The following is a 20695-nucleotide window of genomic DNA, read 5'->3' on the forward strand; positions in this document are numbered from 1 at the left end:
AGTAAAACAAATGCTTTTGCACCGTGTAGTGGTTATAATATTATATATTTGGTAGCCAGACAGTCAATGTTCATGTAACACATTTGGTGGGCAGCCCTAGTTGTTCAGTTAATTAACACCGCACTTTGGGATTTATTTATCCACATCCTCTGAATGAAGGACCACAGCGGTGGTGATGTCCAGCACATAACTACATTTAAACCTGACACTCCTCTATTATCAGCTTCCATCCCTGCTGGTGAGTTTGGCAAAGGCACATTTCTACGCGAAACTTAGCGACACACTAATGAATGCCCCACATCTCGCCACTGCCTCGTACCCGAAAACCTCTCCTTCTGCGAGCGGTGGATTCTGTCACTTATTCATTCACTGACTCACTGACTCACTCACTCTCTCTCACTCCCTATGTCTGTGTCCCTGCGCCGGGCCCCTCTTTGCCCTCCCTCTGCCGTCCCACTTGGGGATCCTGACCAAGAGCAAGCCGACAGCGGCGAGGGCCAGGACCACGCCCAGGCTCGGAGGGCCGCAGGGGCTGAACTCCTGGGCCAGACCGGACAGGAGCGGGGCCAGGACGCGTCCCACTGCCGTGACGGACTGTCCCGCCCCAATCAGGGTCCCGCTGGCCTGGACCCCGCCCCGCTGCAGCTCCAGGTCCGTGATGCACGTGCGTCCGATGGTGGTGGAGATGGCGAAGAAGGTGGAGCTGAGCAGCACGTGCCAGACGTTGGGTGCGGCGGCGTAGAGCAGGATGAGGGAGCAGGTGAGCACGGTGGAGTGCAGCAGCAGCGCCGGCATGTCCTTCCTGTACAGCTGCGTGACGGGCCCCACCAGGAAGCCGGCCAGGGCCCCCAGCGTGCTGCTGTAGCTTATCAGATAGCCCGTCACCTTGGGCCGGATGGAGAAGCGCTCCTCCATGGCCAGCGTGAAGTTGCTGTAGTAGAGCATGATGCCCACGGCCATGAGCAGACGCACCAGGAACAGGTCCCACATGTCGGACGAGGCCACCATGCGGATCCTGGAGCCCACGGAGGACAGCTGCCTCCAGGCGGGCTGGAGCAGGGTGACCTCGCCCCAGCGGATACCTCGCCGGTGCTTTCCTGGAGCCGTGGATGCCGGCATCGCTTCGGCAGCATGCGGTGCATGGTGGTTATTTGTGCAGGACCCGTTTCCATTTTGGTAAGCAGAGCTCTTGACTCTGTAGTCATTTTCACCAATTTCACCAATTTGGCTGTTTGAGTTGGTGTCGGTTCGGGGCACTTTTGCCTCGCTCCACGGTAGCATCCACACCAGCCCTAGAACACAACACATAAGAGGGAGGTGATTTATATTCCATTTCTTCCAAATAGACATATGCAACAAAGGTAAATCCTATAAATATTCAGCATCCGGTAGAGTGTGTCACAGAGTTCACAGGATTTCCATAAAGACCCCTGACCCCCCAGTTATTACCTTATATATATATATATATATATATATATATATATATATATATATATATATATATATATATATATATATATATATATATATATATATATATATATATACACACACACACACACACACACACACACACACACACACACACACACACACACACACACACACACACACGTATATACACACACACATATATTCTTCTATAGTAATCTCATATTGTTTATTTTATATACTTTTATAACAAGCCTCTCCTACCTGCATTAATAAGGAAGATGGCTGCACAGGTGAATGAGGAGGTGTAAAAGCCGCCTTCATGCTCAGCCAGGTAGCCCCCAACCACGGGCCCGAGGATAAAGCCCACACTGGATGCCGCATTGAAGTGTCCCATCACCAGGGGGCGCTCTGTCTCAGACACCAGATCCGACAGCAAGGCTCTGCAGATGGACAGGGAATGCTTGAACAGCCCTGAGAGGAAACAGTAAGCACAAGATTTAAGTATATCTCACGTTTGTGCGGACAACTATTACTGAGTCTGCATTTAATCAATTTGACGTTCGATGACCAGTCTCTGAATATTTCCACCGGGCCGTGATCACAGGGTGTCTCAGTTTATGACCGGTTTAGGATCGGTCCTAACTGGTCGAAATTCTCGGCGCAAGGCAGTTTTGTTCTTGCTTTTAGACCGGGGAATTAAGGCGAAGAGAGAAGAAGAATGACCTCATTAAGATGGAGGCCGAATAAGGCCGGGTTAAAAGAAAATGTTTTGCTCGAGATCAAACCCTCGGTGTGACTGACCCTTTCTTTCGTGATGGCCGAACAATTTTTGGCCGAAATGAAAGCGCTCGCGACTTCGAGCGCAAGCAAAGCAAAACAACGTTAAGGGTGAGGATGAGGGTCCATCACAGACCGGCCGCCAGCGAATAAATCTGTCAGGCACCGAAGGGCCCCGCGGCGCCACAGGACATCAGATGATTCAGTGTTCTACCGCTTCATACCCCATTTCAAAAAACTGAGCTGGCTTCACGCATCTCGGCGGTTTCCCCCCGCAGCTGCTGCTGTGATGAACTGTGACCGCATTGAAATCCCAGCCCCACACACGGATGTGTGTGTGGGACGTGATGGGAAGCCCTGGCGATTAACACAGCTTTGCGCTGTTGTTTAATTTGATGAAAACAGAACAACACTGGGGCCTATTATTTCACCACTGGAATTAATATAACTTTGAAAGGCATGTTATTACAGGGAAAACATGGCATAATTGGTTAGATATTTAAACGCCTTGCACTAATGTAGGCTCAGGGTTATCTTTTTCTATTAGAAAAACTCCAAAATGTCATCGCACTGGAATTGTAAGGTAATTTATTGATAAAAGAATGGTCATACGCCTCCCTAGGAATAGACATACGATGATTAATAACCAACTCTGACGACCGTTTAATTAGAAGTTAACTTTTGTAGTTATTCTGAAAAGCTAATTACAATTAAAGCTCTGGCCCTAATTTTGACGGGAGACTACAGAATGAGACAAACTGATTCCAAAGCTTTTGCATCTGGTTGAAAACCACCATGGTTTGGGTAATGTCCCACCCGCCGTCCTCCCGCTCCTTCCTCTGGAGGTGTACTGGAACTTACCCACTGGTATCCGTGCGAGGACAAACAGGGTGATGCTGGTGGACATGCCCAGCAGCCCGTAGCCCAGAGCGCTCAGGACCAGGCAGGTCAGCAGGGAGTGGCGGCGTCCAACCACATCGCTCCAGCTGCCCTGTAACACACACACACACACACACACACACACACACACACACACACACACACACACACACACACACACACACACACACACACACACACACACACACACACACACACACACACACACACACACACACACATTTTTTTTTTGTTTATTTGATTATACTTGATTGAATTTGATTATATTTTGAGGATGCCTATTGGTGTTTTTACTAGATAGATGGGTGGATGGATATATTAGATTAGATTAGATTAGATTAGATTCAACTTTATTGTCACTAGCAGAGTACAGGTACAGAACCAATGAAATGCAGTTGACTTCTAAGCAGAAGTGCAAAAGAAGCATTTAAATACCAAAGTGCTATTTGAGTACAGTGTTTCTGTGCAGTTATGTAGGCAAAAGAGATGTATTATGTACAACAGTGTAAGGTTATAAATACAGGTTTGTATATATAGTATAGGGGGATTATGTACAGAGAGTATAAATAGACATTTTATATAAATACTATATATATATATATATATATATATATATATATATATATATATACACACATGTAGTATATCTATGTATATTGTGCAAGTTTTGGTCAGGTTATGGAATATAAAAAAAAAAAGTTCAGTTAAAAAAAGTATTGTGCTTTTTTTTTAGGTGATAGCAGTGCAAGGGCAATTGATGAAACAGTGCAGTAGTGAGTGTAAACAGTTATACAGTGCAAGGCAGTAAATGTAAACAGGTGAACATTGCAGAAAGTGAGATGCAACAGGTAAGCAGGTAACAACAGGTAAGCAGGTAACAACAGGTAAGCAGGTAACAACAGGTAAGCAGGTAACTGTTTAAAAGTCCAGTGCTAGAGGGGGGGTGGGGGTTTATTCAACAGTGTTACAGCCTCTGGAAAGAAGCTGTACTTGAGCCTGCTGGTGCGGGAGCGCAGGCTGCTGTATTGCTTGCCAGATGAGAGAAGGGTGAAAAGTCCATGGTTAGGGTGGGTGTCTCAGTGGTACAGCGGTAGAAGTCCGATAGAATCCTAGGACAAAGCTGTGCTTTCTTAAGGGTCCGTAGGAAGTGAAGGCGCTGATGCGCCTTCTTCACCAGACTGGAGGAGTTGAGGGACCAAGAGAGATTTTCTGTGATGTGGATCCCAAGGAACTTAAAGCTAGACACACGCTCCACCTCAGCACCGCTGATATGGAGGGGGTGTGTGCCCTGCTCCTGGTTCTCCTGAAGTCCACAATGATCTCCTTGGTCTCCTTGGTCTTCTTGGTGTTGAGTTCCAGGTTACTGTTTTTTATACCACGTAGTTAGATGTTGAACCTCATCCCTATATGCTGTTTCATCCTCATCTCTGATCAGGCCCACCACAGTGGTGTCATCTGCGAACTTGATTATGGCATTGGAGCCATAAACAGGGGCACAGTCGTGAGTGAAGAGAGAGTTGAGCAGAGGGCTCAACACACAACCCTGTCATATATATATAGACAGACAGACAGAGACAGACAGACAGACCGACCTCACATCAACCACCATAGGCAGTAAAAATAACAAACAATAGAATAACAATGAGAAGTGGCACTATCTAGTGAAAGAAGGTGAAATACATGGTAAACCTCAGAAAAATACGGCAGGATAATGGAAGATAAACCTGACAATTTGCAGCAGTATAAATATAACTGTGTAATAGAAATTGCACAACTACACACAATAGATATTTGAGAAAAAAAAAAAACGTTTGTGAAGTGGATATTATGACCAAAGCAGGTCGTTGATTAGAAACAGAACATTCCATCCATTTCTTCACTGTCATTTAAGGATCAGTATACACTAACCAAAATCCCTGATGTATAGTCTCTATCACTTTAGGAAATGGTTATGTCGACCATCCAAACCGGCCATCAACCCCCTTGATAAATATTGTCTTTCCCTGTGGATATCCCAATTTGGAAAATGTTTCTCCTCGGTCTGGAAAATAAACGTAAGGAATTAGGAAGCCCCATTCACAGCGCTCCGCAGGCAGTGCAAGGGGGAGGGGCCGCGGCACGACTCCCGTGCGCTATCGCAGGTGGCTTGGGGAGGCCCGACGCTCCTACGCCCCGGCGCTCGAGAGAAACCGGAGATGACCAGATCCAGCAGGTTGACGCTCAGACCGAGCAGCGTTTGACTCCCAGCGTTTCCCCGCTCGGTGTGCGAAGACTGGAGTGTGGGAAGTTAATTTGACTTTTGCGCTTCTTTGGCCGCTGGCGCGTCAAATGAGAATACATTTGTTGTGTTTGTCTTTTGAAAAACAAGGTTCATCGAACGCGTTTTCACCTGCCTCGGTTTTTGTTCCGATTTCACATGAGGTGAGAAACCCCCCCTGGGATGACCCCGAGGACTGTGAACAATACTCAGAGCGGATCAGCCGGGGAAAGACGTTGCTTGTCTTTCACACTGCATACATTTACATTTACATTTAGTCATTTAGCAGACGCTTTTATCCAAAGCGACTTACAAGGGAGAATAACATTCAAGCTACATTGCGACAGAGACATAAGTGTAACAATAAATACTGCTAGGTAGTGCTAAGTAATTGTAGGTTAGGAGAGGAGGTACTCACTGAAGAGCTGGGTCTTCAAGTGCTTCTTAAAGACAGAGAGGGAGGTCCCTGCTCTGGTCATTTTTGGCAGCTCGTTCCAGCAGCATACTACGAAAAACCTGTTACTTGGATGCCGAGGGTGTAAGCCATCGCCGTCCTAAAAGGCTCCAAACAGCTGTTGGAGGCCTCCGTCAGTTCTTAAAAACCCCATCGTGGTTTACTTGGAGCTTTTTCCCCACGACGGCTCTTCCAAGGAAGGGTTTTTCCCACATTCCCACAGTGGTGATGAGGGAACCACTCCCACGAGAAGAACGAACCATCGGGACAATGTAAATAGAGTTATCAAAACGGTTTTAGGGTACAGAATTCCCAATACCTGCTCCATAATGCACCTCGGGAACATTGTTGGTAATGTGCGGTTCGGGACCAATTGTTGCGGAAAGTAAGAAGGCCGTTACAAGAAATTGGCATGAGGTAAGACCCTCCAATCCAGGAACAGCGGCTGGATATTGTTCAAGAAATTCGCACTCTGGAAAATTGGACTTACATTTGGAGAGTCAAGGAAAACAACATATTTGAACAAAAAATGGTTCAAAGGGAAAAAATCCATCTTTGATGTGACACCGACCGATGGAACGTCTGAGTCAAAATGTCTGTGTAAATGTCTGAAAAGCCCCTGAAAACTGTTCTATGTTTTTGTTCTGTATGTATGATATATATGTATGAGAGAGGGAGACACACACACACACACACACACACACACACACACACACACACACACACACACACACACACACACACACACACACACACACACACACACACACACACACACACACACACACACACACACACACACCTGTGTGGAAAAAAAACTAAATAAAAAATTTAAGTATTAGGAAAAAGATGCAGAATGTAGAGTCGTTCTGAGGGGAGATAACAGAACCTGAGGCCGGTGGCAAAAGCAGGGTTTCTGCTTATCACCAGATATGATGCTTTTTGCTGCTGTTGGCGGAAGGTCCGCCGGGATGGGAAACAACGCATACCATCTTTTTTTTTGTTTGTTTTTCCCCTATGACAGGTCCAGCCTCCAGGTGAGCGTGCAGAAATTCCACACCTCGACAGCGCGATCCACCGAAACCAACCCTGATTTTTTTGGATTCGGGAGGCGTTCTACTGCTACCCGCATCCTCAGCGCCCCAAATGTGGAGATGCCTGACGGGTGACGAGGAAGCAAGACGTTGAAGTGTCTGATCTGCCTTTCTGTCCGAGAGCCAGGAGCCCAGAGACGTGGGTCAAACTGATGGAGAACCGTGGGGTTACGTGAGGCTGCATATGGAACACCAGGGAAGGGAAGGGAAGGCAGTCTTGAGGACAAATCCGAAAAGTGAAGTCACTTCGGTGGAGGCGGAATCCAGAAGCCCTCGACCAGGGTTACTGATTATTTTTCCGCGAAACGGCCATTTGAAAAACATTTTCTAGATCGATATGATGTGACTGATAGGAGCTTTATTACCACACCCATCTCCTCATAAACTAGAGTTAAAGACTCGCAGCATGTTACCAATCAGACTCCGTTTTCTTTCAAATTCCCGGCCTTTCGCTGCTAGAGGGGAGATGAGCTGCCGGAGTGTGAGAACTAGAACTGATTCTGCCCAAAACCGTCTCGGAAAAATGCTGGTTGACATATTGAAGCGCAAATACCTTTGTTAAAAAACTGGATTGTTCCAACATGTTTTGACCTGCCTCGCTTTTGATGTTCATTCTGTCCGAGAGCAAATACCCCAAAGGATGTGCTGAGGGCTATTCACTGAAAACCGAAAAAAATAATAATAACTGTTCCAGTTCCTTGAAGGTTGCGGTCTATCTTTCACCCCCATCCTTTAAACAGACAACATACAAGCTTCTCATCCAGAGAGCATCGTTCAATACGCTGGTTATCAATTTAATAACAGTAAAAATCATCCCTTTCTTTGCTGAGTGCCCCCTCATCAGGACCGCTGTGGGTTGCTGGACAAAATTATTTTTTCTTTGTTTTTTTTCCTCAAAAAACCTCAGTTACTTGTACTGATACAAATGGCAGATGGAGGCAAGCAAATTAAATGGACTCGGTCAGACAACATAAAAAAAAAAAAAAAGCCAAGCTTTGACATTATAAATAGAAAATTGGATCGTTTTTCTCTGCCTTTGTGGTGCATTCTGTATCCAAACCATGTGGATGTGAGTGTGAAAGATCAGGTGACCCAGAACAATGCTGAGGAATCTCCCCGTCTCCCTCAAGGACCCAGGGGAACCTTCTCTTGTGCGTGTACACACACACACACACACACACACACACACACACACACACACACACACACACACACACACACACACACACACACACACACACACACACACACACACACACACACACACACACACAACTTGACGGTCTAACTCAATTAGGACCAATTGAGTTTGCTGTGTTCTGGATCAGGTCCCGTAGGGATTGTTGCATAGAGAACCGGCTGTTTCTGCCACCATTCCGGGCGGAGGAACCACAAACATCTCCTTCTTTCTTTAATTTGTCACACGACCCCGGAGATTTAAACCAATTTCAGGAGCCACAGAAAGACAGAAAATATATCTTCGGTTCGGGGTGAGATTCTACATTGAGATGCCATGCTTCTTGTCGACCGGTGTGGGGCGTCCAGAATTTTAAGGTTTGATTTTTGACAACGTAACGGCCCCTTATTATCCATGTGTTCACACATAAACATTTCACCTTCACGTCCTTAATCACCATGTCTTTGACATTGGACCACTTGACTCAGTGATTATATCGCAACAGAGGTCAAACCAGAATATCTTTGATGTTAAATGTATCTGGAGGTAATTTTGTGGAGGTAGTGCAATTTGGGGGTCGTTTGGACATCAATGTGCTCATGAAATACTGGAGATAGAAGAGATCAGTTTGGATCTTAAGGTAAAGATTATGGAGCTATATATAGAGGAAAATAAATCAGTACTTACAACTATAGTGCTGGAGAATAGCTGTAAGACCCCGTACGTGGAGCCTGAAAAACAACAGTTTAACATTAGTTTACATTTGGTCCAAGACAAGAACGCAGCTCAATGAATCAATCATGTTAAACAAGGTGCTGACAGAGGAGTGTCTCCACCAATACATAAAGAGGGAGAGAAATATAAAATGGTGAATAGTACAGATTTGACTAAATCATTATCGGAAGCATTTCGGCATCATGCTTATTTAATGCACTGATTCACTCTGCAGTGGCATTCGTCATTCATCATCGTTCATTTTGCATCACAACTGAGACGAAGGCAACATGTTAACCCACCTACTATACCGGCCACTGTGGGACTTGCTCCGAGGGCCTTGACGTGGTGGCTCAGCAGAGGGATGATCATGCTCACCCCGAACAAATCCTGCAGATCAAAGCAAGCGCGGGTACAACAATGAAGGCTAATATTCAAAGGCTTTTAACATCACACAGTCGACTGCTCTTATCACAATCCCATGGCGGCTAATTTTTGTCATGAAGTACTGGATTGCAAGCATTGTGAGCCGAATTTGCCTTCATTTAGATACAGCGGCGGATCAAAGCAGAGCCTCTGCGGAGACGTCACTCAACCTGTTCATCTGCATTTCCTGGAACTGAGAATTCTTGCCGGAGAGACGATTGTTACAGTTTAATTGTGAATTATGCTCCTGCTTACATCGCCCCTTAATCCAATCCAAGGCAGTATCCTATATGTAGGAATGAGGTGCTGGAAAACATTTATGATAGATTTTGGGGACCATGATAAGATCATGATAACGACATGTAAGGTGTTAGGATGCACTGATGATGAACCAAATGGGTTCCGAGAAGAGCAAATTAATGATCATAGAGAAAAATATGCAAATGTAGAGACAGGCAGGTATGTCCATTAATGGCACAGATTATTCATTTGTCAATTTCAAGTTCAAGAGATTATTTATAAGATTGGTCCTGGCATTCCTGCAGATCAACTGGGACTAGACTTAATTAGGACTGGACAGACTGGTGGGTAAAAAAGAAAGTTTATTTTCGTCATTACTTAAAGATTCTTGGCATTATACTGTGCTTGGATAAATCCCACCCTGAACAATACAGGCGAGTCCAGATGTCAGTCTTGGAATGGATTTCCCACACGTCAAAAGGTTTCCAGAGCATTTTCCCAACACATGTTCTGGACACAGCCCGGCCCACTGACAAGTACATGTTGATAAAAACGTTCCTGTGAGTGTGGCCCCTTAGAATAAACCTTGGAATAAACCGTCCAGACAATCGGATGCATCAAGCTCAACGAATACTTACCATGAAACCCACCACGTAGATGCATCGTATGATCCGGCTCTGTTTCCTTGGCTTGTGTAACAATGTGCTACATCTTGTGTTATTCATTCTCCCGCAATGGCAGCTCTACCGGGACCAGTGCGGAGCCGCTCTAGTGCGGATGCGGAAAGGTGAGCGCCGGTCCACCATAACTGCGTCTCTGGGTCTAAGCAATGTACGCGCTATTAAGGGGTGATTGTAAAAACCGGGATATTTCTTATTCGGTAAAAAAAAAAAAAAAAAAGGGGCACCGTGCTGTAAATGTCTCGGCTTTATCAAGGGTGACGTAAAAAGTGTAAAATATAAGTGATTCGGGAAGGTGTGAGGAGTTCTACAGGCTGTGGTGTTCCGCGGTGTTTTTGTGCGGCACCCCTCCTACAGAGCTCTCGTTTGGTATCGACCGATGACGTTAACAGCTGCGTTATACGTCTATTTGAAAGGGGGGGGGGGCAATTCGTACCTTCTCTTTCAAAAAGTATATATATATATATATATATAAAATACATAAAAATGATAGGTAAATAAATATATAGATAAATACATAAAAATGCATCACTATTGACGATATCTTCATCACCAATTCTGGATAAGGACGGCATTGAGACGTACAGCAGGACGTGATCCATAATCACGGCAACTATGAAGTAACTCACTGGGATGTCGCTTTAAACAATGAATATAAGGTTCATTTTTTATTTTTATTTTTTTAATTTAAAACATCAGAGAGAAACACTCAAGGTATTTCAAGTTGAAAATGTTCTATCTCAATAAAAAATAAAAATATAAAGCCGAAAGCAGTGCATTCCCGAATGTCGCACAGTGCACCTCACAGTCGACGTTACCGTGTGTGCTGCCAAACCGTGTTTAACTACAATAATGTAAATATATTATTATTATTATTATTATTATTATTTATTATTATTAATAATAATAATAATAATAATAATAATAATATTTATTATTATTATTATTATTATTATTACAATTCTTCTTGTTCTTCTTTTTCTTCTTCTTCTTCTTCTTATTATTATTAATAATATTTATTATTATTATTATTATGAATAATATTTATTATTATTATTATTATTATTATTATTATTATTATTATTACAATTCTTCTTCTTCTTCTTCTTCTTCTTCTTCTTCTTCTTCTTCTTCTTCTTCTTCTTCTTCTTCTTATTATTATTATTATTATTATTAATAATAATATTTATTATTATTATTATTATTATTATTATTATTATTAAAATTCTTCTTCTTCTTCTTCTTCTTCTTTTTCTTCTTCTTCTTCTTCTTCTTATTATTATTATTATTAATATTATTAATGACAACAGCAACAACAACAACAACAACAACAACAATAATAATAACAATAACAATAATAATAATAATAATAATAATGATAATAATAATAATAATAATAAATGTAGGCAGCAATAGGCGTTGTCCAGGGTAGGCTTCCCCTTGTTAAAGTTCAAAGGATGAGTGTGCTTTGGCTCTCTGTTGCAATGTGTTTTGTGGCTACAGAAGGTCATTTGTACCGGCCTGGTTACGGTGTTAATTTATGATCGGGCGGTGTTTGCGGCTGTGGGTGGGTTTATTATGTCGCAACCAACGGCGGTTATCATTCTGAAGTAGGGCTGCCTGATTATGGCTGAAATGATAATCATGATTATTTTAGTCAATATTGTGATCACACTTATTTATCATGATTATTCATCCAATTTGGGGAACAGAATTATTTGATGGCACTTTGTAAATCAACAGAAAACTGCCTTAACAACAATAATAATGTATTTTATAAGCCTATAAATAAATAAATTAGGTAAGTGGTATAACTGATTTCAATTGTAGAGGATATATAATGAAATAAATTGTGTAGTGGGCTACACATTTTAGTTGTAATTGTACCAAATCTTTGAGGCATCTGAAAGGGAACCTAAAAAAACCCAAAATAATGAAAATATTTAAAGACACATACACAATAAATATAAGTTCAATGTATTATGTAATTGCTTATGGTTATTGTTACCAGTAATTATAATTCAGGAAGATTGTATACTGAACATTGATCTCTGGAATGTAAGTAAGTTCTGACAGTGATGTTTTGGGGTTTTTTATTTTGTACAACTTACTTTGGTGCATGTCAGATGTCCTCAGAAGAGTATATATTTATCACGTTAAATACACCACGCTTTGTTTGATCCAATTGTCTTCTTGTAATATTTTAACTATACAAATCGTATTCATTTTGTTCTGGGGTTCGTCGGAAACATGACATGTGCCGCCATTTTGGCCACGTCCCGTTTGTTGACCAATCACTACACTGCAATATTTTCATATGACCTGTGCATGCTGTGAGTTGTGCATGTGCTTGCGTTTCAGCAATGATAAAAAAAATACAGTTTTTTACTAAATTATTTGTCTTGTCTGTGAGTGCAGTGGATCCATGAAATCCACACACCAATGATGGCAGATTTTGATTGACAGGAGCAATAGGCCTCCTGCCCCTTCAGGTCTGGACCCCTAATAATAATTTGTTTCACTTCAGCTCTATTGTGTTACTAGTTGTTGTCTCACACAATTATACTTAAAGTATTTATGTGTCTGTACCACATAATTACACAACTAAAAAAGCAAAAGGACACAGGCACACATGCAGACGCAACCTGTATTTGACAGATGGGAGTGAAGGTGAATACTTAAAGCGGGGAAAGAGCACCAAGGTCTCAATTATCCATGGGTAACAGCAATGTGTTAATTTGCCAATGTTTTTTATATAGAGTATGTGCTAAATATCCCCTGTAGATGCAAATACACCATCAGCTCACTCTGACTGAAGTAAGGACCTCTCTCTCTCTCTCTCTCTCTCTCTCTGTTTCTCTCAGGATTTTAGGTTTTACAAACTGATGAGTGACATGCATGAATTTAAACAACAGTGGTGCTCCATGGAGGTAATCTGCTCAGTTGTAGATGGAAACATAAATCACCATCTGCTCTGTGTTTGCTTGATTCTTTTGATGTGTTATATAACCTTTTTTTTTTTTCCGTTGGACATCTTTTATTTTATGTTTTTTAATATTATTACTATTCTTTAATTTATTACATTTATTTATTTATCCATCTATCAGTTTATTTATTTATTTATTTATTTGCTTGCTTGCTTACTTACCTGCTGATTTATTTGTTTGTTTATATATATATTTGTTTGTTTATATATTTATATATAACAGTAAAGTACATGAGTTAAACCACACAAGTTCAATTCAATTCGAAAAGGCAAGGCACAGGAAACACACGATTACATTGCCATTGCCAAAGCAAATGGAAAACAAAAATGAAAAATAGAAAATGATTGTTAAAAGTATAGATAACCTAAAAATAAAACAGAAACGTGTACACATTGCTGTTAAAAAATATATACTTGAACATCGCTCATCTCTCTCTCTCTCTCTCTCTCTCTCTCACTCTCTCTCTCTCTCTCTCTTTCTCTCTTTTTCTCACACACACACACACACACACACACGCGCGCGCGTGCACACACACACGCATACACACACACACACACTGGACACTGGGCAACTGAACACCCAACGTCCACAACCACGCAGGAATGCCAGGGAGGGGTGAAGCAGACCGGACTTGAGGAGTAGGGGGGTGCTTCTTTAACGCCCTCCCTGCAGCTTCTGGCTGCACACAGACACACACACACACACACACACACGGTCATTTGCCACAATACAATCAACCTCAACTACAATCAATAATTCTACCTTTAATTCCTATATTACTACAACAACAAAAACAACAACTACTACTACTACTACCACATAACTTTGTATGTTTGTGTGTCTGTGTGTGTGTGTGTGTGTGTGTGTGTGTGTGTGTGTGTGTGTGTGTGTGTGTGTGTGTGTGTGTGTGTGTGTGTGCGTGCAGCCAGAAGCCGCAGGGAGGGCGTTAAAGGAACACCCCCCTACTCCTCAAGTCCGGTTGGCTTCACCCCTCCCTGGCATTCCCGCGTGGTTGTGGATGTTGGGTGTCCAGTTGCCCGTGGTTATTTTTGCCTCAGAGCCGCTCTCTTTAGAGTTCTCCAACTCGCCCCACACGTCCAGACGGACTATTCCCCCGACCGTTGCACTGGGACCGGGCAGCAGTCACGTTCAATCAAACCCCAGAAATAACTTCAGGGGGGAAGGGCCTCCTATCCCCATTGAGTTCCTGGAGGGACATGTGCACTGGCTCGTCCTTCCTGACGGACACACGGACTGAGGGACAACAAACCTTGGAGGCGAGATCCAGAGGCCTGACATATCCTCGCTTGTCTCCCCCTGAGCTTTTGGGCGTACAAAAAAGCCGAGGCGACCGCGTCCGGAGTGGCTAAGTCCTGCACCATGAAGCTGAACGTGGCTCTGTTCTTCGCGGGGCTCTTCGGGGCGCTGGCCGCCGTCTTCGTCCTCCTCTCATTCGGAACAGATTACTGGCTCCTGGCCTCCGAGACATGTGAGCCAAAGCAGGACGGACATATCGGCCCGGGGGGCGTCACTATCGAGGTGAGCGAGATGAACTTCTCAAAAAAGAAAAAAAACAGCGGCTGGTGCTACCTGTGTTTTGGTCTTTTTCAGAGATTCCCATATGTGTCTTATTGGTTATCTGTTTTACGAAGTCGGAAACCAGAGACAGGGGAAAATGACCAGAAACCGTTTTTCAAGCAGTTGGTGAATCACTTGCCGATATGTTTCGGGGCATTTTCCTTTGGGAACATTTATCCAAAGAACTGCACTGGCGAGACGTGTTTTATTTTGGTAACTGTCGTTTGGCATCCAAACACATTTCTGAACTGCTTTGACGATGAAGGACTGTGTCATCCCCGAGGAGCTCCACTTGAAATCGGACACTCTATAATGTAGCCGTGTTGCAGCTATGCAATTGATTAAGACATGCCACCAGCCCCTGTAATAAAAATATAAACAGCAGTGGTACACGTGGTTCTGCATATAAAATCCCCAACGAGAACATGTCTAGCTTTTCATAGTAAGCAGCGATGATATCAACACTGTAAAGCCAAAACAGGTGCAGCTTAGTATATACAGTACATAGTAATGAAGAGCCACTACCGCACTTTTTTATCGACATAACACATTTCATGAGAAATAATATATTATACCTTAGAGAGGATATAGAGATGGGAATGGTTTAATCAGATTATCTGAAAATAGATATATCAATCGGTTATCTGAAATGGGTGGTGGCACGGGTGGATTTTCACCCATTTGCTGGCAAACTATTTGCGAGACGAGTTAGAAATGCTTGAGATTGGACTTCCCGCGCCAACGGGGTGGCTCGACACTTTCACCTGCATGAGGTGAAAATTTGAATTATATCAGGACGTTGATTGGCTGAGTGACCCGGGACGGAGCTCTGTTGGTGGCCTGGCTCACCGTCCTCGGCCAACGCTTTAACCACACCCTGCTTCAGGAGAACCGCCGCGTTTTTAACGGAACAATCGTCTAAAGACAGATGAGATGCATGGTCGCTTACTTCCCTCTGACAGCGCGGGGACGTGGTGCTGATGGACGACGTGCCGGACACCAACGTCTTCTACCACGAGGGCTTCTTCTGGAAGTGCACCTTCGGTTCCAGCGTGAATGACAACAACCTGATGTGGATGCTGTGGTTCAGTAAGCGAAGGGACCATGTGGGACCTTGTTTTGTAATTCACTTTCTGCATTCCACGCTCCCCATGTGTTTTTGTTATAAAGTTGATGATTAGCAGGTGCGGAAAAATACACAAAGAGTCACATGTCGGTAACTGAATCCAGGGCTAAAAAACAACATAATAGGCTTTGTTTACTTTGATGCTGTATGCTGCATATAAAGGTCTGATGATGCCGTATTTCTCGGCCCCTTGACTATTTTCAGCAAGTGCCATGTGATGTTATTCTGGATCGTCAGATGATTGTGTGCCACTGTGTGCGCAGCCTATTTTCTGATGTGAAACATCCAGGGTGGGTCATTGTCACAAACAACCTTAAGCTGGGAGAAGAACTTGGCGAGGGCCTGCTGAATTTCACAGGGGCTGAAAGAAGGTGGAGGCAGGGATGGGGAAATAAGAATATGGAATATGGATACTAGAGATCATTGTGGATGTCCTAAAATGAAAGTGGAGGACTGGGCCTCCTCCCTATATGAACAGAAATGATACATTAGCAGTTTGGAAAGACAAACATGCAGTAATTAATTGATCAGCTTGCAAGGACTAATCTTTTTCTGACCTTCTCTGTCCCTACACCCTCTCATAATATCTGTCTCATCTAGTAATGGAATTATCAGGAGGTGTTTGTTAGATATTTCATCTAAGTAAATCCTAATGAGATTAGACTCCTCACAGCATGCCAATGAGTCATTATGGTGTCAAACATAATTTGCTCTTCTTTTTTCTCCTCTGCAGCAAATCAGCCCCAGTCTAAAGTGTGCGTCCACGCCTACCTGTTCCCATTCCCTGTGTCTCACCCCGGCCACAATGCCACCAACTATGACTCTGCTATAAGTAAGTACACATGCATTAAAGTGTGTCAAATATGTATGGGTGTGGGTCACTTACACCTTGGTTTTGTCTGTGTATCCAGTCTACAGAGGCTTCTGGAGCGTGTTCATGCTGATCGGTGTGGTTGCCGTGGTGCTCGCTGGGTTCATCATTATCTGCGCCGCACCGTTCGCCAGTCATCAGCTGTACAAAGCGGGCGGTGGACTCTTCCTGGCGTCTGGTGCGTTCGGAAAAACACATTTCTTCTCCCTAAGGCTCATTAGGAGCATAATCATAATTTGCACCAACAGCTTAAAATAAGGACTTAGATAGATAGATAGATAGATAGATAGATAGATAGATAGATAGATAGATAGATAGATAGATAGATAGATAGATAGATACTTTATTTATCCCTGAAGCAAAGTTGTAGCGTCAGCAACAGCTTACATAAAAAATAGGCAATTATAATAAAGCAATGGAATAAAAAATACAAGAAGAAAATGGCAATGTATGGAAACTGTGGAAATGGTTGATAGTACACAATAGAATAGGACAATACAAACGAAACCTAATAATAAACAACAATATAATATAACAACAAACAATTTAACCTAAAGAATAACAGATTTTTTACAAATAAATAAATATATAAATGACCAGAAAAATACAAAATGAACAGAAAAAATGTGGTCATATACAAAAACAAATTGAAAAAAGCAGTGAACCAAAAAGCCAAATCTAAGACAAGTAATGTACAATAAATCTAATGATAACAACATTAAAACAGAAATTAAAATAAACCTAAAATGAAACCGTAAACCGAATGAAAATAAACCTCCAAAATGAGTGGTAAGCCTACGTTCCACTTCATCATGATGAGACTTTGACTCGCCCACCCGTTCCCTCCAGGTCTGTTCCTGCTGTGCGTGGTGGTCATGTACGTGCTGTGGGTTCAGGTTCTGGACGTGGTGGACCACTACGTCGGCTACCAGCGCTCTGTGCTGTGCCAGGACTTCCAGCTGACCCTCAGCTACGGCCTGTCCTTCATGTTGGCGCCCGTCGGCATCTTCTTCTGCCTCCTCGCCGGCCTCCTCTTCCTCCTCATAGGCCGATCAATCCGGACTCACTACCACTGAGCTCAGTCAGGGACCAGCCATGGACGCTTCATTGAGTCCAGTCATTGGGTCAATCAGGTAAAAAAATAAAATAAAAAATGCTTCAATTAGTAACGTCTACATTTTTTTTTAGGCTTCATCAACTTAAAATGTAAGTCGGGAAACCATTAAAAACAATATTGCCCTTACGAATTGAAGCATTTTCATGTTGATCCAATGACTTTTTCAGTGTTCACTGGGAACTTGAGGGTCCTGGAACCGGATTACATTCACTGCCATACCTTTTAAGCGCACACAATCTGTCAGCCATGTTTGAGGGGACATTGTGCGGCGGCTCTGCATTATAATTCGCTTGACAGGCTAGAACAGTCCGTTTCCACGATCAAAGGTTTCCCTCGCTCGATGTGGGTTGAACTGCATGCAGACCGATGCCAAAAGTAACAGAACAACGTATAATGAATTTTAAAAAGTGTCCATTTCATGCACACAATCACATTTCCCACCACACACTGTATAGCCCACCCTATGACACACTTGGCGATAGATTAAATGATTTATTATCACGTGATATGCATTTGTTCTCTTCATGTAAAAAGCACCAGAATTGTACTTGAAGGGGACCTATTATGAAAATCGAACCGTTTCAGTGCTTGTGCACATACATTTGGGTCTCTGATGGGTCTACTAACACACAAACTGTGAAATAAGACAACCCAGTCAGTTTGTTGTGGGGTCCCTATTTTAGAAAACATGCGATTCAACAAGCCATTAAGACTTGCGACCCCTTCCCACATTACATGGGGCCAAAGTAGAAGTAGAACCCACCCCCATCTGAGTAACTCCACCCATGGCTGAAAAAAATAACACGGGAACTGCTCTATTGGCTTCACAGACCAGGTTAAAGGAATTAATTCCAACTGTCAGTGACAAAACTGCAGGAGAGGAAAATATTATTCATATAAAAAAAACAAAACATAAAAATAAACAAACCAAAAAAAAAACAATAAAAAAGCTGTATGCGGTAAGTTGACTGTGCGGATCGTGAGCAGTTCAACAAACGGAGCGTACTTTTAAATGAGGCCTCCTAGATCTAATTTGAGTGAAGACTCAGCAACTGGATTGCTTATTTCTCGCCTCGAATTTGTTCAGAGACAGATTTTGGTGGACTGCTGAGGTGAGATAAGTGAAAGATTACATACGTCATACAAAAAGTTCTGGAGCGGGTGTGGGGACCAGCAGCTCATTTTCATTTAAAGCGACACACAGTGAAATAGAGCATCAGGAACAAGAGGGGATTTGAGGCATGTTACGATGGCTAGAATGCATAATCTGAGTGCTATTTTCAGCAAAAGAAAATTCAAAGACATCTTTTGGGGACCTCAGAGACCTATATTAACCTGTTGAAAAGCAGCATAATAGGTCTTCTTTAAGACTTTTGGCGGTTTATGACTATGGTAGTTAGCAGCTTTCAAATGTGTTCATGTTAAGTTGGTGAAAAATCAGAGCATTCTAACACTAACTTTGTTAAGTTCAAGTTCAAGTTCAAGTTCAAGAGATTATTTTTCACATGCATGTTAAGTAGCTCAATTCAAAATAATTCTGATGATGATTTTTTTTTTTTTCTTTCACAAATTCTAATATCATTATCATGATATGTTGATGAAAAGAAGTAGTTCAATTGCTGTGGTTAAAAGCTGTTCATGTTCTATAGTATGAATATATTTATAAAATTGTAAACACCATAAAAACACTGATATACATAAGCTATCCTTTTTCAATTCCACAGGTTTAAGTTATTATTTTGCTTATTAATTGGTTTCGTCTTTTCAAAGGATGCAAATGGGGAGTGTAGAACGAATAAACACATTGTAAATATCAGCCCTGTATTTTTTTTTTCTTCAACTTTTACCATTTTCATAATGTTATGTAGCCTTGTTAGAATTTTGAGAAATTACAAATTTGAGCAGCTGCTTGTGGCATCACATCATTATTTTCCCCTAAAAGCGCTGGGGGGAAAAAAAAAAAAAAAAAAAAATCTATATTTTTAGAACCACAAGAGGGCAATGTTATCTCACTTTGCTCCCACTTTGGGGTTTCTTCTTCAACAAGGGGCAGAAATTCTATTTTTCTTATCTGGGGTCTGTGGCGTTGTGCATTTAATCAGAAGTTCAGAGGCAGGATCTCCAGATGAAAGTATTCACACCTTGGCTGACAGACGGATGGTAATTTCACTCATGAATGGAGCATTTGATCAGGATCTAGATGGACTCCTGTGCAGATCCTCATGAGTCTGGATCAGCTTCATAATGTACTTATCATCACACGAAAAAAAAAAAGGAAAGAAAAGAAAAAGAAACCTCTGAGGGACACCATGGAAATTCAGGAACCGACGCAATGTAAAGCACAATGTAAAGTGAGTACATTGGACTTCTGGAGATGAAGGCGTCCGCTTCTTCTTCGAATTTTGTGCTAAGACAGAGACTGCTGAGAGACTAATACAAGATAGGACAATACAATAAGCAATAATACGAGATAAGATAATACAACATCCACAGATCAGACCCCAGGCCTGTCCGGTCTCGGGGCTGGAGCTGCATCCTTCTGGCCAGAAAGACCTTTTATCTGGACACTCCTCTAAAGGAAATTCTGATATGATGTCATATGATTCTCACATGTGTGTGTGTGCGCACGTGTGTGTGTCTGTGTGTGTGTGTGTGTGTGTGTGTGTGTGTGTGTGTGTGTGTGTGTGTGTGTGTTTGTGTGTGTGTGTTTGTGCGTGCGCGCGTGCGTGCGTGTGTGTGCATATGTGGTTTAAAAGGACAAAATACATACCCAGCAGCATTAACGGGACACTCAGGCCTTAAATGCTGTTTCGAAGCATTTCTAGAATTTCTCATTTTCAAATATTTTGAGGCTTCTCCTGAT

The 20695-nt window shown here is 42.6% G+C and overlaps 2 protein-coding genes across 2 annotated transcripts; one reads left to right on the forward strand and one right to left on the reverse strand.

Annotated features, from left to right (window-relative positions):
• Nucleotides 1–396: 396 nt before the first annotated feature.
• Nucleotides 397–9194, reverse strand: mfsd9 (major facilitator superfamily domain containing 9; the record flags this gene model as incomplete). The annotated part of the gene is made up of 5 exons (XM_080019563.1): nt 9110–9194; nt 8781–8824; nt 3073–3202; nt 1696–1905; nt 397–1292 (listed from the first exon to the last, which is right to left on the reverse strand). Exons 1-5 carry the CDS (start codon nt 9177–9179, stop codon nt 397–399), a joined length of 1350 nt encoding a protein of 449 aa, XP_079875689.1. The 5' UTR covers nt 9180–9194.
• A 5054-nt stretch (nt 9195–14248) lies between these two features.
• Nucleotides 14249–19648, forward strand: tmem182a (transmembrane protein 182a). The gene is made up of 5 exons (XM_080019296.1): nt 14249–14679; nt 15681–15807; nt 16578–16676; nt 16756–16893; nt 17565–19648. Exons 1-5 carry the CDS (start codon nt 14521–14523, stop codon nt 17789–17791), a joined length of 750 nt encoding a protein of 249 aa, XP_079875422.1. The 5' UTR covers nt 14249–14520; the 3' UTR covers nt 17792–19648.
• Nucleotides 19649–20695: the final 1047 nt, after the last annotated feature.

This window comes from Zeus faber (assembly GCF_960531495.2).
Source record: "Zeus faber genome assembly, chromosome: 18".
Classification (NCBI taxonomy): domain Eukaryota; kingdom Metazoa; phylum Chordata; class Actinopteri; order Zeiformes; family Zeidae; genus Zeus; species Zeus faber.